The 21,376-nt window shown below is 41.1% G+C and overlaps 1 protein-coding gene across 1 annotated transcript; it reads left to right on the top strand.

Moving 5' to 3' along the window:
* The first annotated feature begins 6,933 nt into the window (after positions 1-6,933).
* TLR3 (toll-like receptor 3) lies at positions 6,934-16,642 on the top strand. The gene is made up of 5 exons (XM_010570028.1): positions 6,934-7,015; positions 9,980-10,428; positions 11,864-12,055; positions 13,868-15,693; positions 16,336-16,642. Exons 2-5 carry the CDS (start codon positions 9,988-9,990, stop codon positions 16,562-16,564), a joined length of 2,688 nt encoding a protein of 895 aa, XP_010568330.1. The 5' UTR covers positions 6,934-7,015; positions 9,980-9,987; the 3' UTR covers positions 16,565-16,642.
* Positions 16,643-21,376: the final 4,734 nt, after the last annotated feature.

A 21,376-nucleotide genomic window follows, 5' to 3' on the forward strand; every position in this document is an offset into this window, starting at 1 on the left:
TTGGCTGTGTTGCTTGGCAGGATTCTCTGCAGAATGAAAATTCATCTCTTGCAGAATCTTTCTAGCTCTCAGTATCTTTTAAAATTAACAATAATCAGCAATTGGTTGCATAATACAAAATTTCAAATGGATATTAAGAACTCGTTAGAAACATTTAAATAGTCCCTGTGGTGTCCTTCATTGTCAAGTCATTTTGCATCTTCCTTGTGTTACTAGCAGTGAATGATAAATCCTTACTTCTAGTAAATTAGGTCAGAATTCAGCCAATGGAACCTGCTGTGGGGAAAGATGACAGTCTTTAATAGGATTTTTCTATATGCTCTATTCTGATCCCTGGTCCTTATGCTTCCTAGGTTTCTGTCTGCCTGGGGTAAAGTCTTATTACTGCAGAAAGGACCCTTATAGTAAGTGTACAGTTTCTGTTTCTTTTTCCATTGTTTGCATAGATGCATAACACACTGGAAGATTTCTTTTTGTCTTCTCCGCCCATTAATATTATCCTCAAGCACCCCCTGATACTTGCGAGTGTAGAAACCCAACTGATAACCAGTTTCCAATGTTACAGGCATGTTGGTTTAGTTGTGCTGAACAGAGTGGTGACCCATACTTCCTTAACATTCTTCTGCAGTTTTAACTTTCCCTTATGCAAATGAGTCTGAATGTCATACTATTATTCTGCTAAATTCCTCACTGGCTCAAAATTATGGCCAAGTGACTGGGGCATAATGTAATTAAATCCCCTTATCAGTATGGCTAATGAAGAGCAGCACAGCTATTACCATGCATGGGATCATATCATTTGTGCACAAATGCCTATTTGTATTTGCAAACAAATGTTTCCAAATGTATTTTGTATGCTCAAAGTGTTAAGCTGTAGGCAAAAAGAAATTGGCCTCAGGGAATGCGTTTTGTGCAATATAGAAAAAATTGTAGTAGTCTATCATTTCAAGCCATTGAATCAGGCCCAATGCTTTACATTTTGTTTATAAAATGTTTTCTTGGATTTCAGATTTTTGTAGACATAATTGATGTCTAAAATAGTCATACTTCCAATACTTACATAAAACTTGCTTTACAAATTAAATGAAATTGGAAATGTGTATCAACTGTTAAATACAACTAGTATTTTTTTAGCTAGTTACAATAAGACATACTTCTCTATTTTTTGTGCCTTTGTTCTGGCTAGGAGAAGGAATTGAAAGATAGTGTTCCACACTTTATTTATAGATAAAAGCTTTCACAATCTTAATCATTGAATAGCAACAGATGTTTAAGCTCTGCAGATGAATTTAGTAGCAATCTAATGCACTGGTGTTGGGATTCAGTCCTCAGATTTTAATCTAACAAGATTATAGTTAAAGCCTGATAGCAGTTATGGTTGACCTTTCTTGTTTTTCTTCTCTGTAAATGTTTTCCTAACTTTCACTGTTCCTCTTGTAACGGGTGGGGGCTACATAATGGTACTATTGACAATGGGCCTAAAAGAGCTGTTGATTGGATTCAAATGGCTGTTGTGTTCACTCCAATTCAGAATGAAAAATTGAAATTTAAACCACCTGTAGAACAGAAGTTTTGTTTCAGGAGCATTGAATCATGTTACTTCATCATATACTTTTATTCAGCTTTGTCATTTTTGTGTTATATTTATTACATTTAAAATATATGGGTCATGTTTACCATTCTTCCTCAAAAGCTTTGTCCAAGTAGTTGTTCCCCTAAAACATTTGGTTTTCTAAAGACTGTTAAAATTTCTTTGGCTATCCTGCAAACCGAAAGCGGTAGCTGCTGAAAGCAACATGGTACAATTTTAGTTAATCTAAGACAAAATAAAAAGAATCCTTTTGGGAGCAATGCATAACTAGCCTTGGATCCTTCACAACAAAACAAAGCATTGCCAAAAATCCCATGTGATTATGCAGAATATACAGTAGCAGGATCATTTGTCTGAGGTCCACTGGCACCACGTAAGCAGTGATATTTCTGGAAGGCTCACAATGAATATTCACTGCATTTAAAAGCATGTTTGTGATTTGTCTGGTACCTTGTAAGTAAAGTTAGATGTAGCAACTTGTGTATATGGCTGTTGTGATACACCTTAGAAACTTTTAATACCTGGCAGCTGATGGGTTCTCCTTTCATACCACTCAAATTTGGTAGGGTTGAAAACTTTTTTCTTTTGGTGAGGGGAAAAAATAACCTAAGGAATGAATTATTGCCACTGTTTCCACAGTTTCATGAGACAATAGAGAATAGGTGTGGACAAAAGGTGTATGAAGGGCTATTGTAAAGAAGTAATTTTGGATTTGAAGTCAGTTGTCAGCACAGCCAAATATTTCTTGGGGGCGGGGAAGAAAAAAGGGTGGACTATGTGGGTGTGTTTGCATGTTTATTCACTTCTGTGCATCTTGCCTTCTGTGAGTTCAAAGTGAATCTGAGCATTTAGGGCTTTAGGTTACAATGACTACTGAGGAAAAGATGCAATGAATGCAAAAAGATACTGGATATAACTGAATAGGGATTTTAGTACATGGAAAGATCAAATGCAGCTGTGATTGTTTTAAATACAGCTTACCTTTAGAAGCTAGAGATTACATTGCCTTCAAAGGCATAGTCTTTAGAGGGAAAATATTTCGGAGAGTGGTAGACTTGTACTAGTGTTTGCTATCTGTGTTGCAAGCATGAGTGTACATCAAACACTGGCTTTTCTAGTTTATCATTCAAGTTTGCTGTGTTCATGGTGAAATCACTTGGTGTGGGGGCAATTGTATATGATCTGCATTAGGATATAGATTTTTTTTCTGTTGGAAATACACTGTGAAAACAAACATGAAAATGTGCCAGAAAAAGGGGGAACAGCAAAAAAGGAAGGGATTCTGAAACCAGACAATTAAATACTGTGGGGAGATGCTGGGAAATAAACTACCACAATGAAAAATGTTTAATATCCATGCTTAATTGAGAAAGCTAGGTAAGAACAAGATTTTCAGAAGGCTGTCACCTTCTCTTTCTGGGGAGAGTTCTTAAAGGTAGAAATTGCCAAAAAAAGTTTCCATAACATGAGAATATCCAAGTCCTAAATTCCAGCCTTTTTACTACTTCAGTATGTAAAAAGCTAAAACATTTAATAGCAAAATATATATACACACATAAATCCAGTGGTGCAAACATGAAACATTGTGATACCTCTTTAAAAAAATGTTGAAATAATGAAGTATTTTGTCTCTAACCCTGACTAAAAGGTTAACTTAGAAGTGACTGACCTCTCATTTCTCTAGCTCCAGGGTTCTCTCTTTGGGATTAGAATTCCCTGGATGGTAGGTAAAAGCATTAACACAGCACACATACTGGTAACGACACATCCTTGTTCTTGCTAGAGCAGTAGAAGATGCAGAGAAAAGGGTTGCAAAGGCTGCCTTTGTAACTGTCCCAATATAGAGGGAAGAGGTGGTTTTGAACAGGAATCCACCCTAGAGTTGAATTCTTAGTTCTCTAAATTGTCTCCTGGCTAGGCTATGTAAAGCAGTCTCATTGTACTGAGATGAGCTTTTGTGAATGCTCTTACTGTGCCAGAATTTTTCAGATAATGTGACTTGTTCTGCAGTTGATCTTTACAGTCAGTGCAACACATCAGGAAAGTGTACACCAGTGTCAAAGCTGGTGAGCAAATGCTAGAGTTTATCTATGCATGTCCACTGGCATTTTTCATGTTATTTCCAGGTAAAAAACAGTTTAGCCAGAGCCACTGCTCATGGCTGGCTACTGGATAGCTTAAATGCCAAACAATGGCAGGAGTTCTCAGCTACCTGCCCAGGTCATGTTTTCAGCTAGGAATAAAAGAAGAAATGCATGGAAGCAAATTCTCCTGTCTTTGGGCACCCAGAGGTTTGGGAGAATGCTAATGAACATAGTCTGCCTTACCATTGATCTGCATGTCAGTCCTCAGATACCCTTTCCCACTTCTGTGTCCACAAAAAGCTAATGTTGTAATTCAATTTTTACAATGTGTAAATTAGCAGTTATGAGTGAGCAGTCTTAAAGGAACTGTTGCACCCAGAAGGCACCTGACCTGTTAGAATATTCAACAGCACAGTTAAACTTAGCTGAATTCATGTAATGACAACATAGAAGAAGCATCTATTCTCCTGTCTCAGGAGGTAGATACAAGCTAACTGTCTGCGACACTGTCTTCCCTTCTAGTTGCCTCGATGTTGCAGCATGTCCCTTGTCAAGACTTGCTTCCGATCTTAACTGTTCAGCTCTGCTCTTTCCTGCTTTCTTTCTCCTGGTAGCTAGGCTTGCTTCCAGACATATTTAAATTCTGTTTGCATGAACCCATTCATTGCAGCATGGGATGTCTGAATCCAACCACAACGTGTGGTGCTTTCACCATTCAAGTGGCTTATGGTCATGGGAAGCGTCTGTGTGTGTTCTGTCATTCTGGGTCTTCCCCCGGATGCTTGCAGTCTGACTTGTGGTTTACAAAAATGCTGAGGTCCAGTTAGCTGTGTACGAAGTTAATACACTTGTTTGTATCTGAAGATCAGGTTAAGATCAGTAGACTTCCTCTTTGCTTTTTTCTAGGCTAAGTTTTGGTGGCATGTTTGCTCTGGGAGTGTTATGTGAGATACTGCACCTACATCCCTACCCTTCTGTGGCTATAGCCTGGATAAGCTTGAACTAGGTCTGTGCAGCAACTGTTTACGCTGCTGTTAAAGATATGTGTGAAATAGCTACATCTCCAGAATTGTGTCTGACTGCCTTTTGTCACTATTCAGAACCAACTCACTCAGGCTGCTTTCCTTGACCACAATGTGGGAGCATTGCCTAGTTTTTACACTGTTTTTTTCCTAAATTATTCTCTGGACATGTGGATTGCTTGACTTTCCCCTCCATTATGAGTTTGCCATGTTCTTTCCAGCATCTGAAAACATAAGTATAGTTTAAACTAAGCTACAGTGGAGTTACGGCAACTTGAGAGCCTGATGTGATTTCACACCACGGAAATAGGCACAGATGTGTCCACTTTGTCCTCTGCCTCAGAAATACTGTACTTGCTGAACCTGCACTGGTTGTGTATGCCCTAGAGTCTACCTTGCACAGTAGTACCTGCTGGTTCTCGTAAATCATGCTGCAAAATGTCTACAAGAGCTTTGTTGCTTTGACATTTTCTGTAATAAAATAAATGTTCTTACACCCAGTGCAAGTGTTCCACAAGAGTGTGGAGCTTTTGAGTACCCTTGTGCCGTTGTCTCCCTGAGCCACTGACATTATTCTAAGGCTAGAGTGTTGGAAAGGCATTACTGATAAAATAGCAGCTTCATCAGCATCGGGTGGTTTTCTTCCATTATGCCTGATACAACTCCAGCTTACTGGTAGTCCCCTATGTCTATAGGGAAGAGAGGATTGAGGGTGGATAAATTGTAAGGTGAGACCAAAGAGCATGCTTTATCTGTAGTAGGAGTATGGTGGAGGGTGAGATAAGAGGCAAAATACCTGACAGTATTGCTATGCTGGAATAATGATCTGCCAAGGTTGTTAATTATTATGCTGCTTTACCATCAGTGTGATCTCTTCTGTTCCAAAGCAGCAGAGTTGCGAAATGCAAAGGGAAAATCCTCCTCAGAGTAACTTAATGTGACTTGAAGTGGCTGTGCTTATGATCAAATGATCTTATCCAGTGCAGAAGCACACAGGGCGGCATGGAACAGAAATTTGCTCTTCCCCTAGGAAGACAAAAGGGAGGATCAAGGTTTAACTGTGAAATGGGAATGAAACAGGCTCTAGAGCCTTTCCGCTCCAAAGGAGCTTGGTTCTGGTCTCGGTTTCAGTGTCCGAACTCCAAGAATAAATATTAATTTATATTAGGCAATTGTTGAAAGAATTCGGAGAGCAGGAGTAGGAAGTAAGGGCCCTAACCTCTTTGGTAGCCAGCCTACCTCCCCGGGCTCCACTGCAAATCTGCCAGTAGTCCCGGATTTAACGGGATATAGGGCAGAAATCAGCACAGTCTCCCTCCTTCCCCAGAGCTCCTGGTCGGCAGGCAGTTAACACATTGCTGCAGGCTGTGATTTCAAACACTTTGAATGAAGAGTTTATGTCCTTCTTACGAAGAGCCGAGTTTACTCTTTTTCTGGGTGAGCCTGCAGCTACCCGCTCTGCACTCGAGAGGGACAGCACCACTACCTAAGAACGTAAGGTGAACTCAGTGGTGTTGGTGTGTCCGAAGCATGGCTGGATGAGCCCCGCAGAGGATTCGCCATTGCCAGCGCAGTGGAAGCAGTGGCGCCTTTTGGCACGTCCGAAAGCTCGTGCTGAGGAAGTCCTCCCCAGGAAACTGATGGTCAGGGCCCTGGGACAGCAGGGACCTGCGAACTCGCAGGCAGCATGAAAAGGGCACACGTCTGAAAGCTGTACCTAAAACTTCTACTTGGACCTTTGGAAACGATTTCTTTCTAATGCAACAGAAAATATGTGATTATCTCTCTTAAAAATGTAGTATATTGCTCCCTCTCATAAACAAGTTCCCTTTTGAAAAGGGATGCTTTACGTGGCTCTGTAGAAACAAAGCACCCGTAGGTTTCTACGTTAAGAGAGTAATCTCCCCATGTCGGTAATCTGGCGGTCAGCCTATCCGCCTTTGGGATGTGTCCTGGGGGATTTTCAGAGACACTGGAATTGGCTAGGAATAAACCGTAACTGTGTTATAAGCAGCGCTGTGGGACGCTGCTCGCGTCCGACACACCTGCGCGCTGCAACGGGTTTCCGTGGGGAAAACCCCAGCGCCAGCCCGCCGCCCAGCTCAGGAGCCCCCTCCGCCCCCGGCACCCGGCGGACGCTCCGCCCGGCCCGGCCCGGCCCGGCCCGGCTCGGCTCGGCTTCCCACGCCGCCTCCTGCCCCGCTTTCGGTTTCACTTCTTCCGGCTCCCGGCGGAGCGTTTCCTCGTGGTTTTCGTGCGCTGGGAAAGTTGTACGGTGCCTGGATGTCTCCAGACCGGAGGAGGTAGAGCCCGCAGCGGTAAGGGGATGCCGTTCTTCGCTTCTTGGTAATAAACGCGAATATCGGAGGTACAAAGCCCGAAGGACTGCCCAGGAGTTCGGGCGATTTTCCGTCATCTTGGATTTCTCCTCGCTTGCAAGTTAGCAAAGTCGGCGCCGCTGCTGTTTGCTTAAAGCTGTGTGCTTTGGTGCTTGTGCCCGCGTGTGGTGTCCCCAGCTGGCAGGAGGTATTTCTGGGTGTTAAAAAAAAAAAAAGGAGAAGGCAACATAGGTGAAGTGGGAATGTCCCTCCCTGGGAGATGCTGGAAGCTCCCCTGCTAAATTCTCCAGTTTTTTAAAGTTCTTGCTCGTAACATTAAAACTGTCATTCTTTCTTTTGTCTGTTAAATACTATTCTGTAACACTGTCCCTTCAGTCTGACGATGGGTGTATGCTTTTTTCACTGGATCCCCAACCAAAGCATAAAACGCCTAAAGCTGACTCCAGACTTCACGCAATGAAAAAAGCAGGAAAAGGCAGGCCTTCAGGCCTCACTGGAAGTCAGCCAAAGAACTCATTTTGTGTTTGTGCAGTACATTTCTTGCGCCTTTCAGACTTAAAGATGAGCTGGCAACAACTGCCGAGGAGCCTGGCAGCTATGTCCCTAAAACAAACCCTCAGAGGGATGCAGGCCAGAGGTAAAGCTTTTGTTACAGACAAGCTCCCACTTTGTTTTCCTTAGCTCTTCCAGCAGCTGGGGTACAGAGGAATGAGGCAGGACAAGCGGTCCTTTATTTTCCTCAGCTACAGGGACACGGGTGCGGTGTTCAGCAGCCGCTGTAGCAGGTCAGGCTGTCTGCAGGACCATCGTGTTGAGTTATTTGCTATCGCTTCCCCTTCCTCATTTGCCAGCGGCAAGGTGAGTGGAGAGCCAGACTGTGTGAGCTGCAGGAGATGGGTCAGGCCCACATGCAGTGCCCAGCAGGGAATTGGTTTTTCATTAAGATTTATTTTAAATTGTCTTTTGCAGTCCTTTCTGTATGCCTTTGCAATGCTTTAAGTCCCTCTTTCCCTTGCTTTTACGCCCACTCCCATTGGATTTTACTGATGTCTCTCCCTAGATGGCCAGGTTGCTCCCACAGAGGCACTCACAGGGTTCCCCTCTGGCCACTACAATGTGGCTTTTTGTTACTAGAGGAGTCCTAATGTGTGCTCTCTGAAAAGGCATGTTACCTGTGGTGCCAAACTTTGCTGGGGTCTGACCTGCTAAACTCCTGTTTGGCTGCAGGTTGCAGTGTCAGTTCCTCAAGAGTGTTTTGTTACGGTAGTGAAAACTCTTCTCTTCAAAAAACATCAGTTCTGAGGGCTTTTTCTTTTTCTATACCAATGTACAGGTTTAATTTCTTGTTTCATTTCTTGTTTCGTTGTTTGAGCAATAATGTAATGTGCTCAAAGCTAGATCATGTTGATTAAACACAGGTTCCAAGCAAAGGAAAATGTGAGCTGCAGAACTAAGGAAGCTCATATTCCTGGGAATTAGTCTTTCGAGAAGCTGTTCTAGATTCCTGTTAAGTCTAGTAAGGTTAAATTCCCGTCTATAGCCTGTTCTGTAGTGGGGCACCGACAGTCTTCTCTACCTGGGAGCCCATCACGCTGAGACTTAACTCATTGGTAAATTGAGGTTGAGCAGGTACGTTCCAAATTTGTTGGCAGAAGGCCATACAGATGTGTGTATTTGGAGATTGTGGAGATACTCAAAGCTTCAGGGGTGAAAGTATAAGGTTTATATTTTTTAAAAAAAAGAAAAAATTGAAGTGGAGGAACCTAAGCTTACTGTTCTCTGCTAAAGCATGGAAAAATATTCAGGCAAGCACTCCCAAAGTATTTGTTCTCCCTCTACTGAAGATTAATTCTGTAGAGAATGATACGGAAGATACACTGGACTTCTCTCTTGATTAGTGGAAATGCTATTTAATTAGACAAGCTCTATGACTCAGCAGGCTTGTCAAAGCTTTCTGAGCTCTTACAGCTCTAATCCAGTCAGAATTTTTGTGGAATTAATTTTCTTCTTTATCCAGTAAAGCTGCATTACAAGATCACCAGGTAAATTTAAATCTTATGGATACTAAATTGAAATGGAATAAAATACAAAAAACTCTGAGATTCTTCAGAAATGTCATGCCTAAACAGGCAGAGCCGTTGAAGATTAGAGCACCAGTGGACAGAGGCTGATATCCTAATGGAAGTTCTCAAAAGATATGGGGTGGGGTGTTTAAATTCTTAAATGTGTAAGTTTTCCTGGAAGAATTTGGATAAATGTACTGAATCTATGAACAGTGTTTTTTCTACACCTTGGCTCTTCATTTCTTTCTCTGATTAGGTCGGTACTGATTTATTCTGTCTGCTTTTACCTTCTCATATACCTTTCTATAGCCTGGTATTCCTTCTTTCACTATGAGGTAGAAAGAGAGTTAGAAGTTTGTGTGGCTGGCTTGTAAAACAGCAACTGGCAACAACTGTAAAATAAAGTGGTGGCATATTAGGCATTCTTACTGCATATAACTATAAATATTTTAAGTGCAGTTAAGCTCGGAGCATAGTGATTAACATTGAGGGGCCGGTGTACAAATATTTATCAGTGTGATTAAAATTGAGGAGCCTGTGTGTAATTTGTCATATTTATTGTATTTTTTGCATGTTAAAGCAATGAAAAATTAATCAGAAAAGGGAAAATGTTGGAAATTTGCATTGATAATAGATAAAGTGTTGGTAGCTTTTTGAGCATATAAGACAATACTATTGTTTTTAAAGAAAAATCTTAACTTAGATTATTAGACATACCTTTTCTGCAGAAATGAATGCTACTTTACGGGTGAAAAATACTGAGTGTTTGCTTGGTATAAAACTGCATGGTTTTTGAGCCTGGCTTGCTTAGCCTTCAGTTTAAGATATAAGTTATGTCAAAATGATTGTAATTTGTATGGTGTTCATTTTGCCTTTGCAGATAAAACAATGGGAAGTGCTGTTCTTTGGCGGAGCAGCTTATCTGTCAAACTGGTGTCTGTCTGCTTGCTGTGTGCATCAGTTGGAAAGCAATGTCAGATCCGAAATGAAATGGCTGACTGCAGTCACCTAAAGCTGACTCAAATTCCTTCTGATCTCCCAAACAATATAACAGGTTTGGACATTTCTCATAATCAGCTAAGGCAGCTAGGTCCTGCAAATCTGACCAAGTACAGCCAGCTGGTTTACTTGAACGCAGGCTACAACAGCATCTCTAAACTGCAACCGGAATTGTGCAAAAATGTGCCCCTGTTGCAGATTCTGAAGTTAGAACATAACGAATTGTATAAGATCCCTGATGGAGTCTTTGCTTCCTGCACCAACCTGACTGAGCTCAATCTAGGATACAACAGAATAGATACAAAAAATGATCCTTTCAAAACTCTGGAGGTAAGCGTTAGAAATGCACCTTTTCATGTAAATAAAGTATAAATGGGGAATTTACTGTATTTTCCACTGTGTGTACAGAACAGCTGCCTATTTGCACCTGAAAATACCCAGCATATAATATTCCTTCATTCTTTTTCTAAAGAAGAGTCCTAGTAGCTTCTTGTGTTAGAAGCACACTGGAGTCTCAGCCATCCTTATTAAGTCAATCCTCTCCATCCCCTTTTCCCTGTTGCAGCCCATTGAGGCACCTGGCCATGCAGGATTTGTGCTGAGAGAATAGCAGCAGCAGATGACATATAAGGTGAAGTGGATGGTGTGGAATCTGAGTTGCCTGGGGTATAAAAATGGTAGCTAGCCTAAATTCTCAAGGGCACAGTGTAGTTACTCTGATCATGAAGGCTAGTGCTTAGGCTGAATGTAGTGTCTCTCAGGACTTTGGGGATTAAGAAAGAGTAAAAGTCTTTTTACTCTATCTTTTTTTTTCCTGGTAGTTTCCCTGTGGTTAAATATTATTCTCTGTAGCATCTATGAGCACAGGAATCAGGAAAAGACTGTGCCCTTGTCTTTGCACCAGGCAGGGAATCATGCAAAAGGAAGGGCCTAAGGACAAAAATAAATAGAGACAACGTGTGGGTACTAATTGTTGTACAATGTTCTAATGAGTGTGCATGTTGTTTTGAACAAGTCTGGACTTTTCTGCTAAAGTCAGTATTCCAGTTCAGTTACATGAGATGCACTTGCTTGCATTGTAGGATGCTGACTCAACTAAGTACAAATGAGTACAGCCAGCTTCGGTGCTGGGAACAGAACTGAAGTTCTGGCCTTCCTCGCTTTGCTGCTGACCTGTTACTGATGGAGGCCAGGCTTGGGGCACCTCAAGGCACATTCTGTGGAGTCACCTTTAGGGTAGCATGTCCTTCTCCGCAGGTGCAGGAGGAGTCTGAGCACCTGGGCATGAGCTGGAGTATTACAGGGCGTACAGCACTGATCTTTGTAGGCTGCTACTGCACTCCTCTTCACCTTCCTCACTTCCATTTCTGGGGGTGGACCACAGTGAAGAGGGTGGAATGCAAGGTTTAATACTGCAGGAGTTGTAACTGCAGCCAACTGTAGGCTTTTGCTTTTATCACTTTATCTGGAGCAGGAGGGCTTTCAGTGAATTAAGGCATTTTAGATAAAGTAAATCTTTGGTTTGCAGGAAGATATTTTAGCAGGTTAAGACCATGGATACAATGAAAGTTACAGGGGTGGAAGATACAGAAGGCTTCTTCTGCAGGATCTTGAAAGCTGCCATTTCTCTATTACAAATTTATTTTAATTGTAGTATTGCAACTATTTTCTAATCAATTGGACTCTAATGCAATATTTCAAAATTATTTTGTATTATATAAAATAAAAATAATTGTATACTTTTCTGTTTGCATCTTCTCCCCAGAACTTGAATATTTTGGACCTATCTCATAATCTTTTGAAGTCGGCAAATTTAGGATTGCAGCAACAGTTGAAGAACCTTCGTGTGCTCATCTTGGATAGCAATGAAATCACTGAGTTAAAAAAGGAAGACTTCAGTTTTCTTAGCAACACCTCATTGAATAGTCTTGATTTGTCATCAAACCCACTGAAAGAGGTAGGAAGCATTTAAACAGAAATTCAGCAGGTGTAAGTATAAAATGGAGCTATCCTGATTTATCCTTTATGATTGTATAGCATTTACATTACACTTTTGATCCACTGAGGTCCAAGATAAAACCATTCGATTGTATACAGCATTAATCCTGATCTCCAGTAGTGATACACAATTATTTTTCTCCCACTGGAATCAGCAAGAGCTGGTTCCATGTAGATTAGAGGTCTCAAGCAACAGCTAGATCAAGTAGCTCTGTCATCCCTTACCAGGTATTTTCTATGCAGGATTTCTTTTGTTTGTGCTGAAGGTGAAGAGCTGACATACTGTCCTGGTTTCAGCTGGGATAGAGTTAATTGTCTTCCTAGTAGCTGGTATAGTGCTATGTTTTGGATTTAGTAGCAGAAGAATGTTGATAACACACTGACATTTTCAGTTGTTGCTAAGTCACGTTTAGACTAAGTCAGGGTTTTTTCAGCTTCTCATGCCCAGCCAGCAAGAAGGCTGGAGGGGCACAAGATGTTGGGAGGGGACACAGCCAGGGCAGCTGACCCAAACTGGTCAAAGGGGTATTCCATACCATGATATGTCACATCTAGTATATAAACTGGGAGGAGTAGGGGCGGGGGGATCACCGCTCGGGGACTAACTGGGCGTTGATCAGTGGGTGGTGAGCAATTGCACTGTGCATCATTTGTACATTCCAATCCTTTTATTATTGCTGTTTTCATTTTATTAGTGTTATCATCATCATTATTAGTTTCTTCTTTTCTGTTCTATTAAACCATTCTTATCTCAACCCACGAGTTTTACTTTTTTTTCCCAATTTTCTTCCCCATGCCGCTGGATGAGGGGGGAAGTGAGTGAGCGGCTGCGTCGTGCTTAGTTGCTGGCTGGGGTTAAACCACGACACATACTTTCTAAGTGGGGTAAAAGTGTGATGTTATGCAAGGCTAGTTATACCATCTAGGTCTCACTTCGTAGTTGATCAAAGAGAATGTTCATTTGTGTCTGTGGGGTACCCCAGAGAAATCATCATTGCAGAAAAGTGTACTTACTCCTTTAAAAAAAACAAGTGGGTGGTTTTTCTGCAACCTACACCGACTGCACTCTTCTCTCTGACCCACTTCTCAGTGTTGCAGTATGATTCTTTGGAGAGTGATGGTAAGTGTTGCAGTTCTCAACTGGCTGACCCTCAGCGTATGACTACTGAATTTGCATTGAATTTGCTTGGGTTTTTTCCCAGTTGGTTGATTTGTAAAGAACATGTACATGGAAATTACAAGAACATTTTAAAGTGGCATAAGCTTGTACCACTGCTGAGAGGCAATCCCACCATCCTCTTTCCCTTCGCCACTTCATCCCTCTCTCTTTCTGGTACAAGCTTTAATGAGGCTATGCACTGGATCACTGGGGAAACTCTACAGACTTTTTGGTTTGGTTAGCTTGTAGTCAGGCTGGTTCCCTGTTTGATTTATCATGTGACTGCATGTATGGCCATATTGGCACAAGGGTACAGTGTGTGGATAAGTAGATGGGACTGCTCCTTTCTTGGGCAGTGCTACTTTATGCTAGTTTAAGCTGCTCTGATTTTACAGTACTGCTGTCTGCAAAGTAGCTTTACGCATTTGAATCATTCAGTATAAACTCCAAGAAGTGTTTGTCTGACCTTGGCTGTAGAAAAATCTGTGTAGGAGGTCATATTCTGCTTCAAAATCTTGTTTGAAAACCTTTCCAAATTTTGGCTTTATGAGTCAACTTTCTTACATAATCCCCTTGTTTAGGTCAAAACTCTTTTTTTCCTTTTCCTTCCAGTTTCATGTAGGATGTTTACATGCAATCGGAAATCTGTTTGGCCTCATACTGAATGATGTTGAACTTGGTGAAAATCGCACAAAGAAACTTTGTACAGAATTATCAAACACGGCGATTCAGAACCTCTCACTAAGCCATGTGAAGCTTTCGTATGTTGGCAAGTCAACTTTCCAGGGACTGCAAGGAACAAATCTTACAGTTTTAAACCTTTCCCAAAATTCTCTGTCTGTGATAGAAGATGACTCATTTCAGTGGCTTTCAAGTTTACAATACTTAAACCTGAAGCATAATAACTTTCATATATCTTCACGTTTATTTTATGGATTATCCAGCCTCAAACATCTGAATCTGATAAATTCACTTACTGGGAAAATTGAAGATTTTTCCTTTCATTGGTTATACCACCTGGAGTACCTTATAATGGATAATAACAATTTTCCAGGAATTACTGCTAATACGTTCACGGGTCTGAACAACCTGAAATACCTGAGTCTCTGTAACTGCAACATAAACTTACAAAGAATAACTAATAAAACATTTTCATCACTTGGTAATTCCAGTTTGCAAGTTCTCAACCTCACAAAAACAAGGATCTCTACAATAGAAAGTGGGGCATTCTCCTCTTTGGGACATCTGAAAATTCTTGATCTTGGTCTCAATGAAATTAGTCAAGAGCTCACAGGTCATGAGTTTAAAGGTCTCAATAATATACAAGATATTTATCTTTCCTATAACAAAAACTTGGCTTTGCAAAGTGAATCATTCATTTTTGTCCCAAGCCTTAGAAAACTGATGCTGAGGAAGGTAGGTTGCAGTAATCTGGCACTTTCTCCTTCACCTTTTCATCCTCTACAAAATCTGACTGTCCTGGACATCAGCAATAACAACATAGCAAACATAAGAGAAGACTTGTTTGATGGACTTCACAAACTTGACATTCTGGATTTGCAGCACAATAATTTAGCCCGACTCTGGAAACATGCAAATCCAGGTGGCCCTGTTCTTTTTTTAAAAGATCTTCCCAACTTGCGCATTCTTAATTTAAAATCAAATGGGCTTGATGAGATTCCAGTTCAGGTTTTCAAGGGTCTGTTTCAACTAAAAAACTTGGATTTAGGATCAAATAATTTGAATATGCTTCCAGCAACTCTGTTTGATGACCAAACCTCTCTGATTTCATTGAACCTTCAGAAAAATCTCATAACCTCAGTTGAAGAAAAAGTGTTTGGCCCAGCTTTCAAGAGCTTGAGAATACTAGAGATGGATTCCAATCCATTTGATTGCACCTGTGAAAGCATTGCTTGGTTTGCTGATTGGCTTAATGTGACCCAAGCATATATACCTGGATTGCAGTCCCAGTACATTTGCAACACCCCACCTAAATATCATGGTAGTCTGGTGCTGCATTTTGATAGCTCAGCCTGCAAAGACAGTGCTCCATTTAAACTTCTGTTTGTGATCACTACCTCTATTGTGATGCTACTCATTTTTATTGTTCTCAGCATCCATTTTGAAGGGTGGAGAATAGCTTTCTACTGGAATATTTTAGTGAATCGAGTACTCGGTTTTAAAGAACTTGACAGACAACAGGAAGAGTTTGATTATGATGCCTATGTTATTCATGCAAAACAGGACAAGAATTGGGTATCGAAGAATTTCATCTCTCTGGAAGAACATAACCACTTTCAAATTAGGTTTTGTTTAGAAGAACGGGACTTTGAAGCAGGTGTATCTGAATTTGAAGCCACAATTAACAGTATAAAAACGAGCAGGAAGATTATTTTTGTTGTGACTGAACACCTCTTACAGGATCCCTGGTGCAAAAAGTGAGTAGGATATAAAATTTTATATGTAAGGGGAAAAATTTCTTAACAGACTTTTTTAACAAGGTAATATTTTTTGCTGTGTAATTTAATAAAAAATACCACGCCAATTCTACTTTAGTATATTTACTTAATATATCGTAACTTCAGAAGAATTCCTAAATTAATAAAGTTAATTGTTCCACATGTACACTATTAGAAATTTGAATATCTCAGTATTTTTTTTACAAAAAGTCAAGCTGTCACCTGTGCAGATTGCTTTCTGTAAAATTACATGTTTGAAAAAGAGCAATAATGGGTGAGATCACTAGCATCCAAAGATGATTTTTATTGGCCTTTAAACGAGTCTTTTCACCTTTCTTAGGTAGTGAACTTGAAAAGAAAGGAACTATGCTAAACAAGGCTATATCAAGACAGTAGACTTAGGTTATATTTTTAGAGGATGATTTTTTTCATTAGTTATAAGGTAACTAATTTAAGATAGGTAATGACAATTTTATATCATAGAATAGACATTAAGACCCCTGTTTGAGTCCAGTCCTTGAATTTGCTATGTGCTATTACATGAGCTATTAAAAGAATGGTTTGTCATTTTTTCCCTCCATATGAAAGAAAACTCATATTTTTGTCTAATTTTTGCTTCAGTTTTAAGGTGTATCATGCTCTTCAGCAAGCTATTGAACAAAGTCGGGACTCCATCATATTGATCTTTCTTCAGGATATCCAAGATTACAAGTTGTATCATGCACTTCACCTGAGAAGAGGAATGTTCAGATCTTGCTGCATCTTGAACTGGCCAGCCCAGAAAGAACGAGTCAGTGCATTTCATCAGCAATTAGTGATGGCACTTAAATCAAATAGTAAAGTGAACTGAATTTTGAAAGTACAGATTTGAATTATGAAGTCATTTAATTGCATATTTTCTATCATTGGAAAACTAACAAGCCTTCAGGAAGACCTGAAAAAGTGTGTCATGCTGGAAAGATTTGTTAAGAGTCACTGTAATTTAAATTTACTTGTCTATATTCATGTTTTTGCTGAAATTTTAATTCACCAGCACTGAAGTGACATGTTAAAGTCATGATTGACAGTCATTTCAGTCTGTGTATCAAAAATGTGGTAGAAATTCTGAAAAGCACTGGAATGACTGGTGTTCTAGGAAAAATGTCCATCTGATGTAGTGCAGAAAAGACATAGACTCACTACTTTAAAGGGATATGCAAAAGAGAACACAATAAAATAGCAAATTCTGTGTAGAAGATAGAGTGGACACTACTGCTTACTTTCATAACACAAGGGGAGATTCAGTGAAATTAAAATTGCAAAGCTTTCGACGTGTCCTGGTTTTGGCTGGGATAGAGTTAATTTTCTTTCTAGTAGCTGGTACAGTGCTATGTTTTGGGTTCAGTATGAGAAGAATGTTGATAACACACTGATGCCTTCAGTTGTTGTTACACAGTGTTTCGACTAAGTCAGGGATTTTTCAGCTTCTCATGCCCAGCCAGCGAGAAGGCTGGAGGGACACAAGAAGTTGGGAGGGGACAGAGCCAGGACAGCTGACCCAAACTGGCCAACAGGGTATTCCATACCATGGGACGTCATATGTAGTATATAAACTGGGGGGAGTGGGGGCCTGGGGGGCAGATTGCTGCTCGGAAACTAACTGGGGATCAGTCAGCGGGTGGTGAGCGATTGCATTGTGCATCACTTGTTTTATATATTCCAATCCTTTTGTTATTATTATCATTATTATTTTCTTCCTTTCTGTTCTATTAAACTGTTCTTATCTCAACCCATGACTTCTTTTATTTATTTTTTTTCCCCTGATTCCCTCCTCCATCCCACTGGGTGGGGGGGAAGTGAGCGAGCGGCTGCGTGCTACTTAGCTTCTGGCTGGGGTTAAGCCATGACACCACGTGAAGCACAGTAAGTAACATGGAAAATTATTTCTGTAGTTGAAACCAGGAAACGCAGCAGAGTTTCAAAGTAAGTTTTAAAACCTTTTTTTTTTAAGAAAAAGCCACAGAAAGGAACTTGACCCTGTGAGCAGCCTGTTCAGAACATTCAGTGAAGGATTGCTTATGCCTTCTGGGAGGGGCTAGTACTGGTGACTATCAAAAACAGATTTTCAGACTGTAACTCAACTGATTTAATCCATGTGGTATAATTAAAAAGAAAATTTTTACTCTTCCCTCCTCAGATTCAGAGAGCTAACAGAAGGACATTTGTACTGAGAGACATCTCCTTAATTCTTTGAATGCACATACAACTATATGCGGGCCTTTAAATAGAACTTGAAATTAATGTGAAATATGGCCAAGGCACAGCTGGTGCACCTGTATAAAATGAGTAACGGCATAGATATTTCTGTAGCATAACCAGAAGACAGCTTTGTGGGGGAGGTGGTGCTACTGTAATTTCATTACTGAAAACTTTGTTATTGGTGCAACGACAACAAAAAATACCCCCCCCCCCATAAGAAATAGTGTTAAACCGTATAAGAAATACTACTGTGACTACAGTTACAGGTAGAGTGGGAGAAAAACTTCAAAAGTAGATTAATTTCAAATCTTTTGTTTCCTTTTTCTTTATGACTGTATGTAGTTTTGCCTTTGATAGCTCAAAAGGAATTTGTAAAGAAATCGGATAGAATTCTGTAGTTTAATTTCTTATATATTAGTCTAGTTTGTTTTTTCCTTAACATACTTCACAGGAACATGGGCTAGTTGGCAATTGCTAGAGCATTGAGGTTCAAACGTATGGGCTAGTAGCCTGATCTGGAGAGAGCTGAGAACCAGAAAAGCGTGCTCTGAAAGGATGTTCATAATGTTTGAAACTGGTTGCAATTTTATGGAATTTTTTAGCACAATTTATTGTAAATTAGACACTAGACAGTTATTTGTGTGGTTTTGTTAATATTTAATTGCTGCTCCAGGACCTTATAAAACTTTGTCAATTTTTAGTAGGTGTGTGTGATCCTTCAGTAGCTCAGGAGTATTTTTAAATTGCTTTTTACCCCTAGTGTTTCCTTTATCAATTTCAATACCACCAATACTCCAAGAATGCTGTTTTTACTGCTTTAGAAAACTGCTTTCAGATAGTTCAATGCTTAACATTTTAAGCAGCTTTTCTCATTATTTGTTATATGCATAGATGAAAAACGTTGGTTTTTAATAGGTTTGTATGTCCCATGATGATAACAAATGTAAATGAGAAAAATAATTAATGAAATAGATTTTGCGTGCACTGGAAGAGTGAGGGGGGTGTAGACTGTCTTCACTTGCTCAGGAAGTCCTGAATGAAAACAAAAAAGTCTTTGTTTACAGTTGAAGGGATAGATGATGATTCCCTAATTACAGTAATAGGATTATCCCCATTGTGATGCTTTCATCTCATCTTTCCAACCTTTTCAGGTGAAGTGACAAATTCTTTCTTCATGCTTAGGCCATGAAAGTTGAGGAGGCAAGTCGGTAAGGATGGGGTGCCAGGTATGCACCATGTCAGTTGCTCTTTCTCTTATTTAAAGACTAACATGTGAAAGGGTTCCCATGTTTCCTAAATCTGTAATGACACAGAGTAGCAGAATGTCTCATTCCACATCAATATAAATTGTTTAGAAAATGTTAGCAGTTCACATGGATATTAAAAAGGACATAGAGGTGCATAGAATGCATGGAGAAATGCTGAGGTCAAATGTGATACAAGAGATCAGACTAAATGATCAAATGGGTCTTTTCTGGCCCTTAAACCCCGACAAATGACAGCATGTCTAAATTCTATACAGATTTTTCTTGTTACGACAAATGCCCCCAAAGTCAGTCTCAGAACAGTGAAAAAATGCGTTATGGATGCTTAGTTTTGTAATATAGCTAAGAATACAAACTAAAAGTACTTGCACTTGAGTGAAAATAATTTTAAATGATAAAAAATATGATGATGCATTCTAACCAGTTATTTTAGTACCTACATTCAGTTTAAAATAACTTACAACAGAAAAAGACATTATAAAGGCTCACGATGAGAATTAGACTGTTATTAAAAAAAAACCCACAAAAGCAATAAGCACAGGGCCAATGGTAATCATCAATTAATTATACTTGACATAAAATTTTCATATAAATTTTCTATTTGTCTGGAAGTTACCCACTTCTGCTCTGCTCCTGTGCATTTGTTTGACAATATTATCTGAGAGTAAGTAAATGAGTTTACTGGGGTGCAGAGTTGTAAGTGCTTTCGGGATTAACAGTCTGTATCTGAGCTGGGTAGTTTCTTTGCAGGGGGCAGCATCAGACTAAATTATGCTGATTTACTGAGGAGGTGGATACCAAATAAATGAAAAACAGTTCCAAAGTGGTAGCGTCAAAGATACTACCTAGGATTAAAGAGGAATCATCTGTATTGAAAGCAGAGTATCTAAAGGACTTGAGCAAGGCAGAATGCTCAAGTCTGTAGATTTGGGGTGGAACCTGACTGTTTCTGTGGTTCTCGAATGACGGGGAGTAATGAACAAGTTACAGGCTGTGATGTTCATAATAGTTTCTATTCCAGGTCTTCATGCAGGGTTGCTTCGGGGCTGCAGCTGCGATAAATATACTACACACCAATGTGCTCAATTATGCTACTCTGACTGTGGCTCAGCCAAGGCTTTTTGGCATGGTGAGGAATAAATGCAGACTGTGCCGCTGTTAGGTTTATGTGGACCTATTCCATAAGGGTTGGTCAGAACATATTTATTTCAGTTCATAAGAAAAAAGGCCAAGAATATCCCAGTTTCAAATCTCAGCCCTCTACTTGGTGTCGTGCGTGCTCTGCTCTGCCAGCTCATTGCCCTCCTTGATGTGCTAGGAAGACCAGGCAGGGATAACAACCCCCACGTTGTACGCTTGGCTGTAGTCTACCGGCAGCTGCCAGCTGTAAGTTGCTAGTGCAGCTAGTTGCTTGATGTATGATCCTGGGCTCGTACGTATAAAGCCGCTGTGCTATCCCTTCACCCTGTGCTGTTCTTTTGGACGCTGCCAAGGCCCACGCTACCTGCCGTGTTCTGAGCTGACACACCGTTTGTCCCGTCTATAACACCGGCCGTCACAGTGTGCCCAAACTGCTGCTGGCATGAACTCGCTTCTCTCCATCCATCCATCCATCCATCCCCGTGTTGCAAGGCTAGGGCGGTCTCTGCCCCAGCCCCTCCTCATCTGCCTCCAGCTGCCTGGCCTGTGCCGCTGCTGCCGCAATTTGTAGCGGAAGAGCGCCCGGTCTTCGGTGCCGACACCCTCGGCGGCTCTCCGAGCTGCCTGGGATTGCCGGCGGCTCCCTTCTGCGGTTGCCCGACCTGGTGTGAAGAGGGGTACTGGCTCGGGCCCGTCTCGCTCCCCGGTTCCCTAAGACCCTTTCTGCGCACAAAGGAGGGGGGCGAGGCGGGGCCCCGCGGCCCCGGCAGGCGGCGTCGCCTTCCGCCCCTCGACGTGAGGTGGGATTTCGGCTACAAGGCGCGACGCCGCGCTGCGTTTCCCCTCGCCCGCAGCCCGCGGCCGGTCACCGCCCCGTGCCTCTCCCTCCGCACGACAGCCGGCTGCGCAGGCGGAGGGCGGCTCGCAGGCTTTCTGCCGGCGCCGGGCACCCCGCGCCGCCCTCGGCGGGGTTTGTTTCGCCTAGCAACGCCCGCCGGGAAGGGCCTCCGGCCGCGCCC

This window comes from Haliaeetus leucocephalus, unplaced genomic scaffold, assembly GCF_000737465.1.
Source record: "Haliaeetus leucocephalus isolate CR32 unplaced genomic scaffold, Haliaeetus_leucocephalus-4.0 Scaffold284, whole genome shotgun sequence".
In the NCBI taxonomy this organism is placed as follows: domain Eukaryota; kingdom Metazoa; phylum Chordata; class Aves; order Accipitriformes; family Accipitridae; genus Haliaeetus; species Haliaeetus leucocephalus.

Bases quoted from the DNA above. Each gene is read 5' to 3' on its own strand.
- TLR3 (XM_010570028.1), top strand. From the start codon at position 9,988: ATGGGAAGTGCTGTTCTTTGGCGGAGCAGCTTATCTGTCAAACTGGTG. The intron at 10,429-11,863 runs GTAAGCGTTAGA...TCTTCTCCCCAG, and splicing joins ATCCTTTCAAAACTCTGGAG to AACTTGAATATTTTGGACCT. The intron at 15,694-16,335 runs GTGAGTAGGATA...TTTTTGCTTCAG, and splicing joins CAGGATCCCTGGTGCAAAAA to TTTTAAGGTGTATCATGCTC.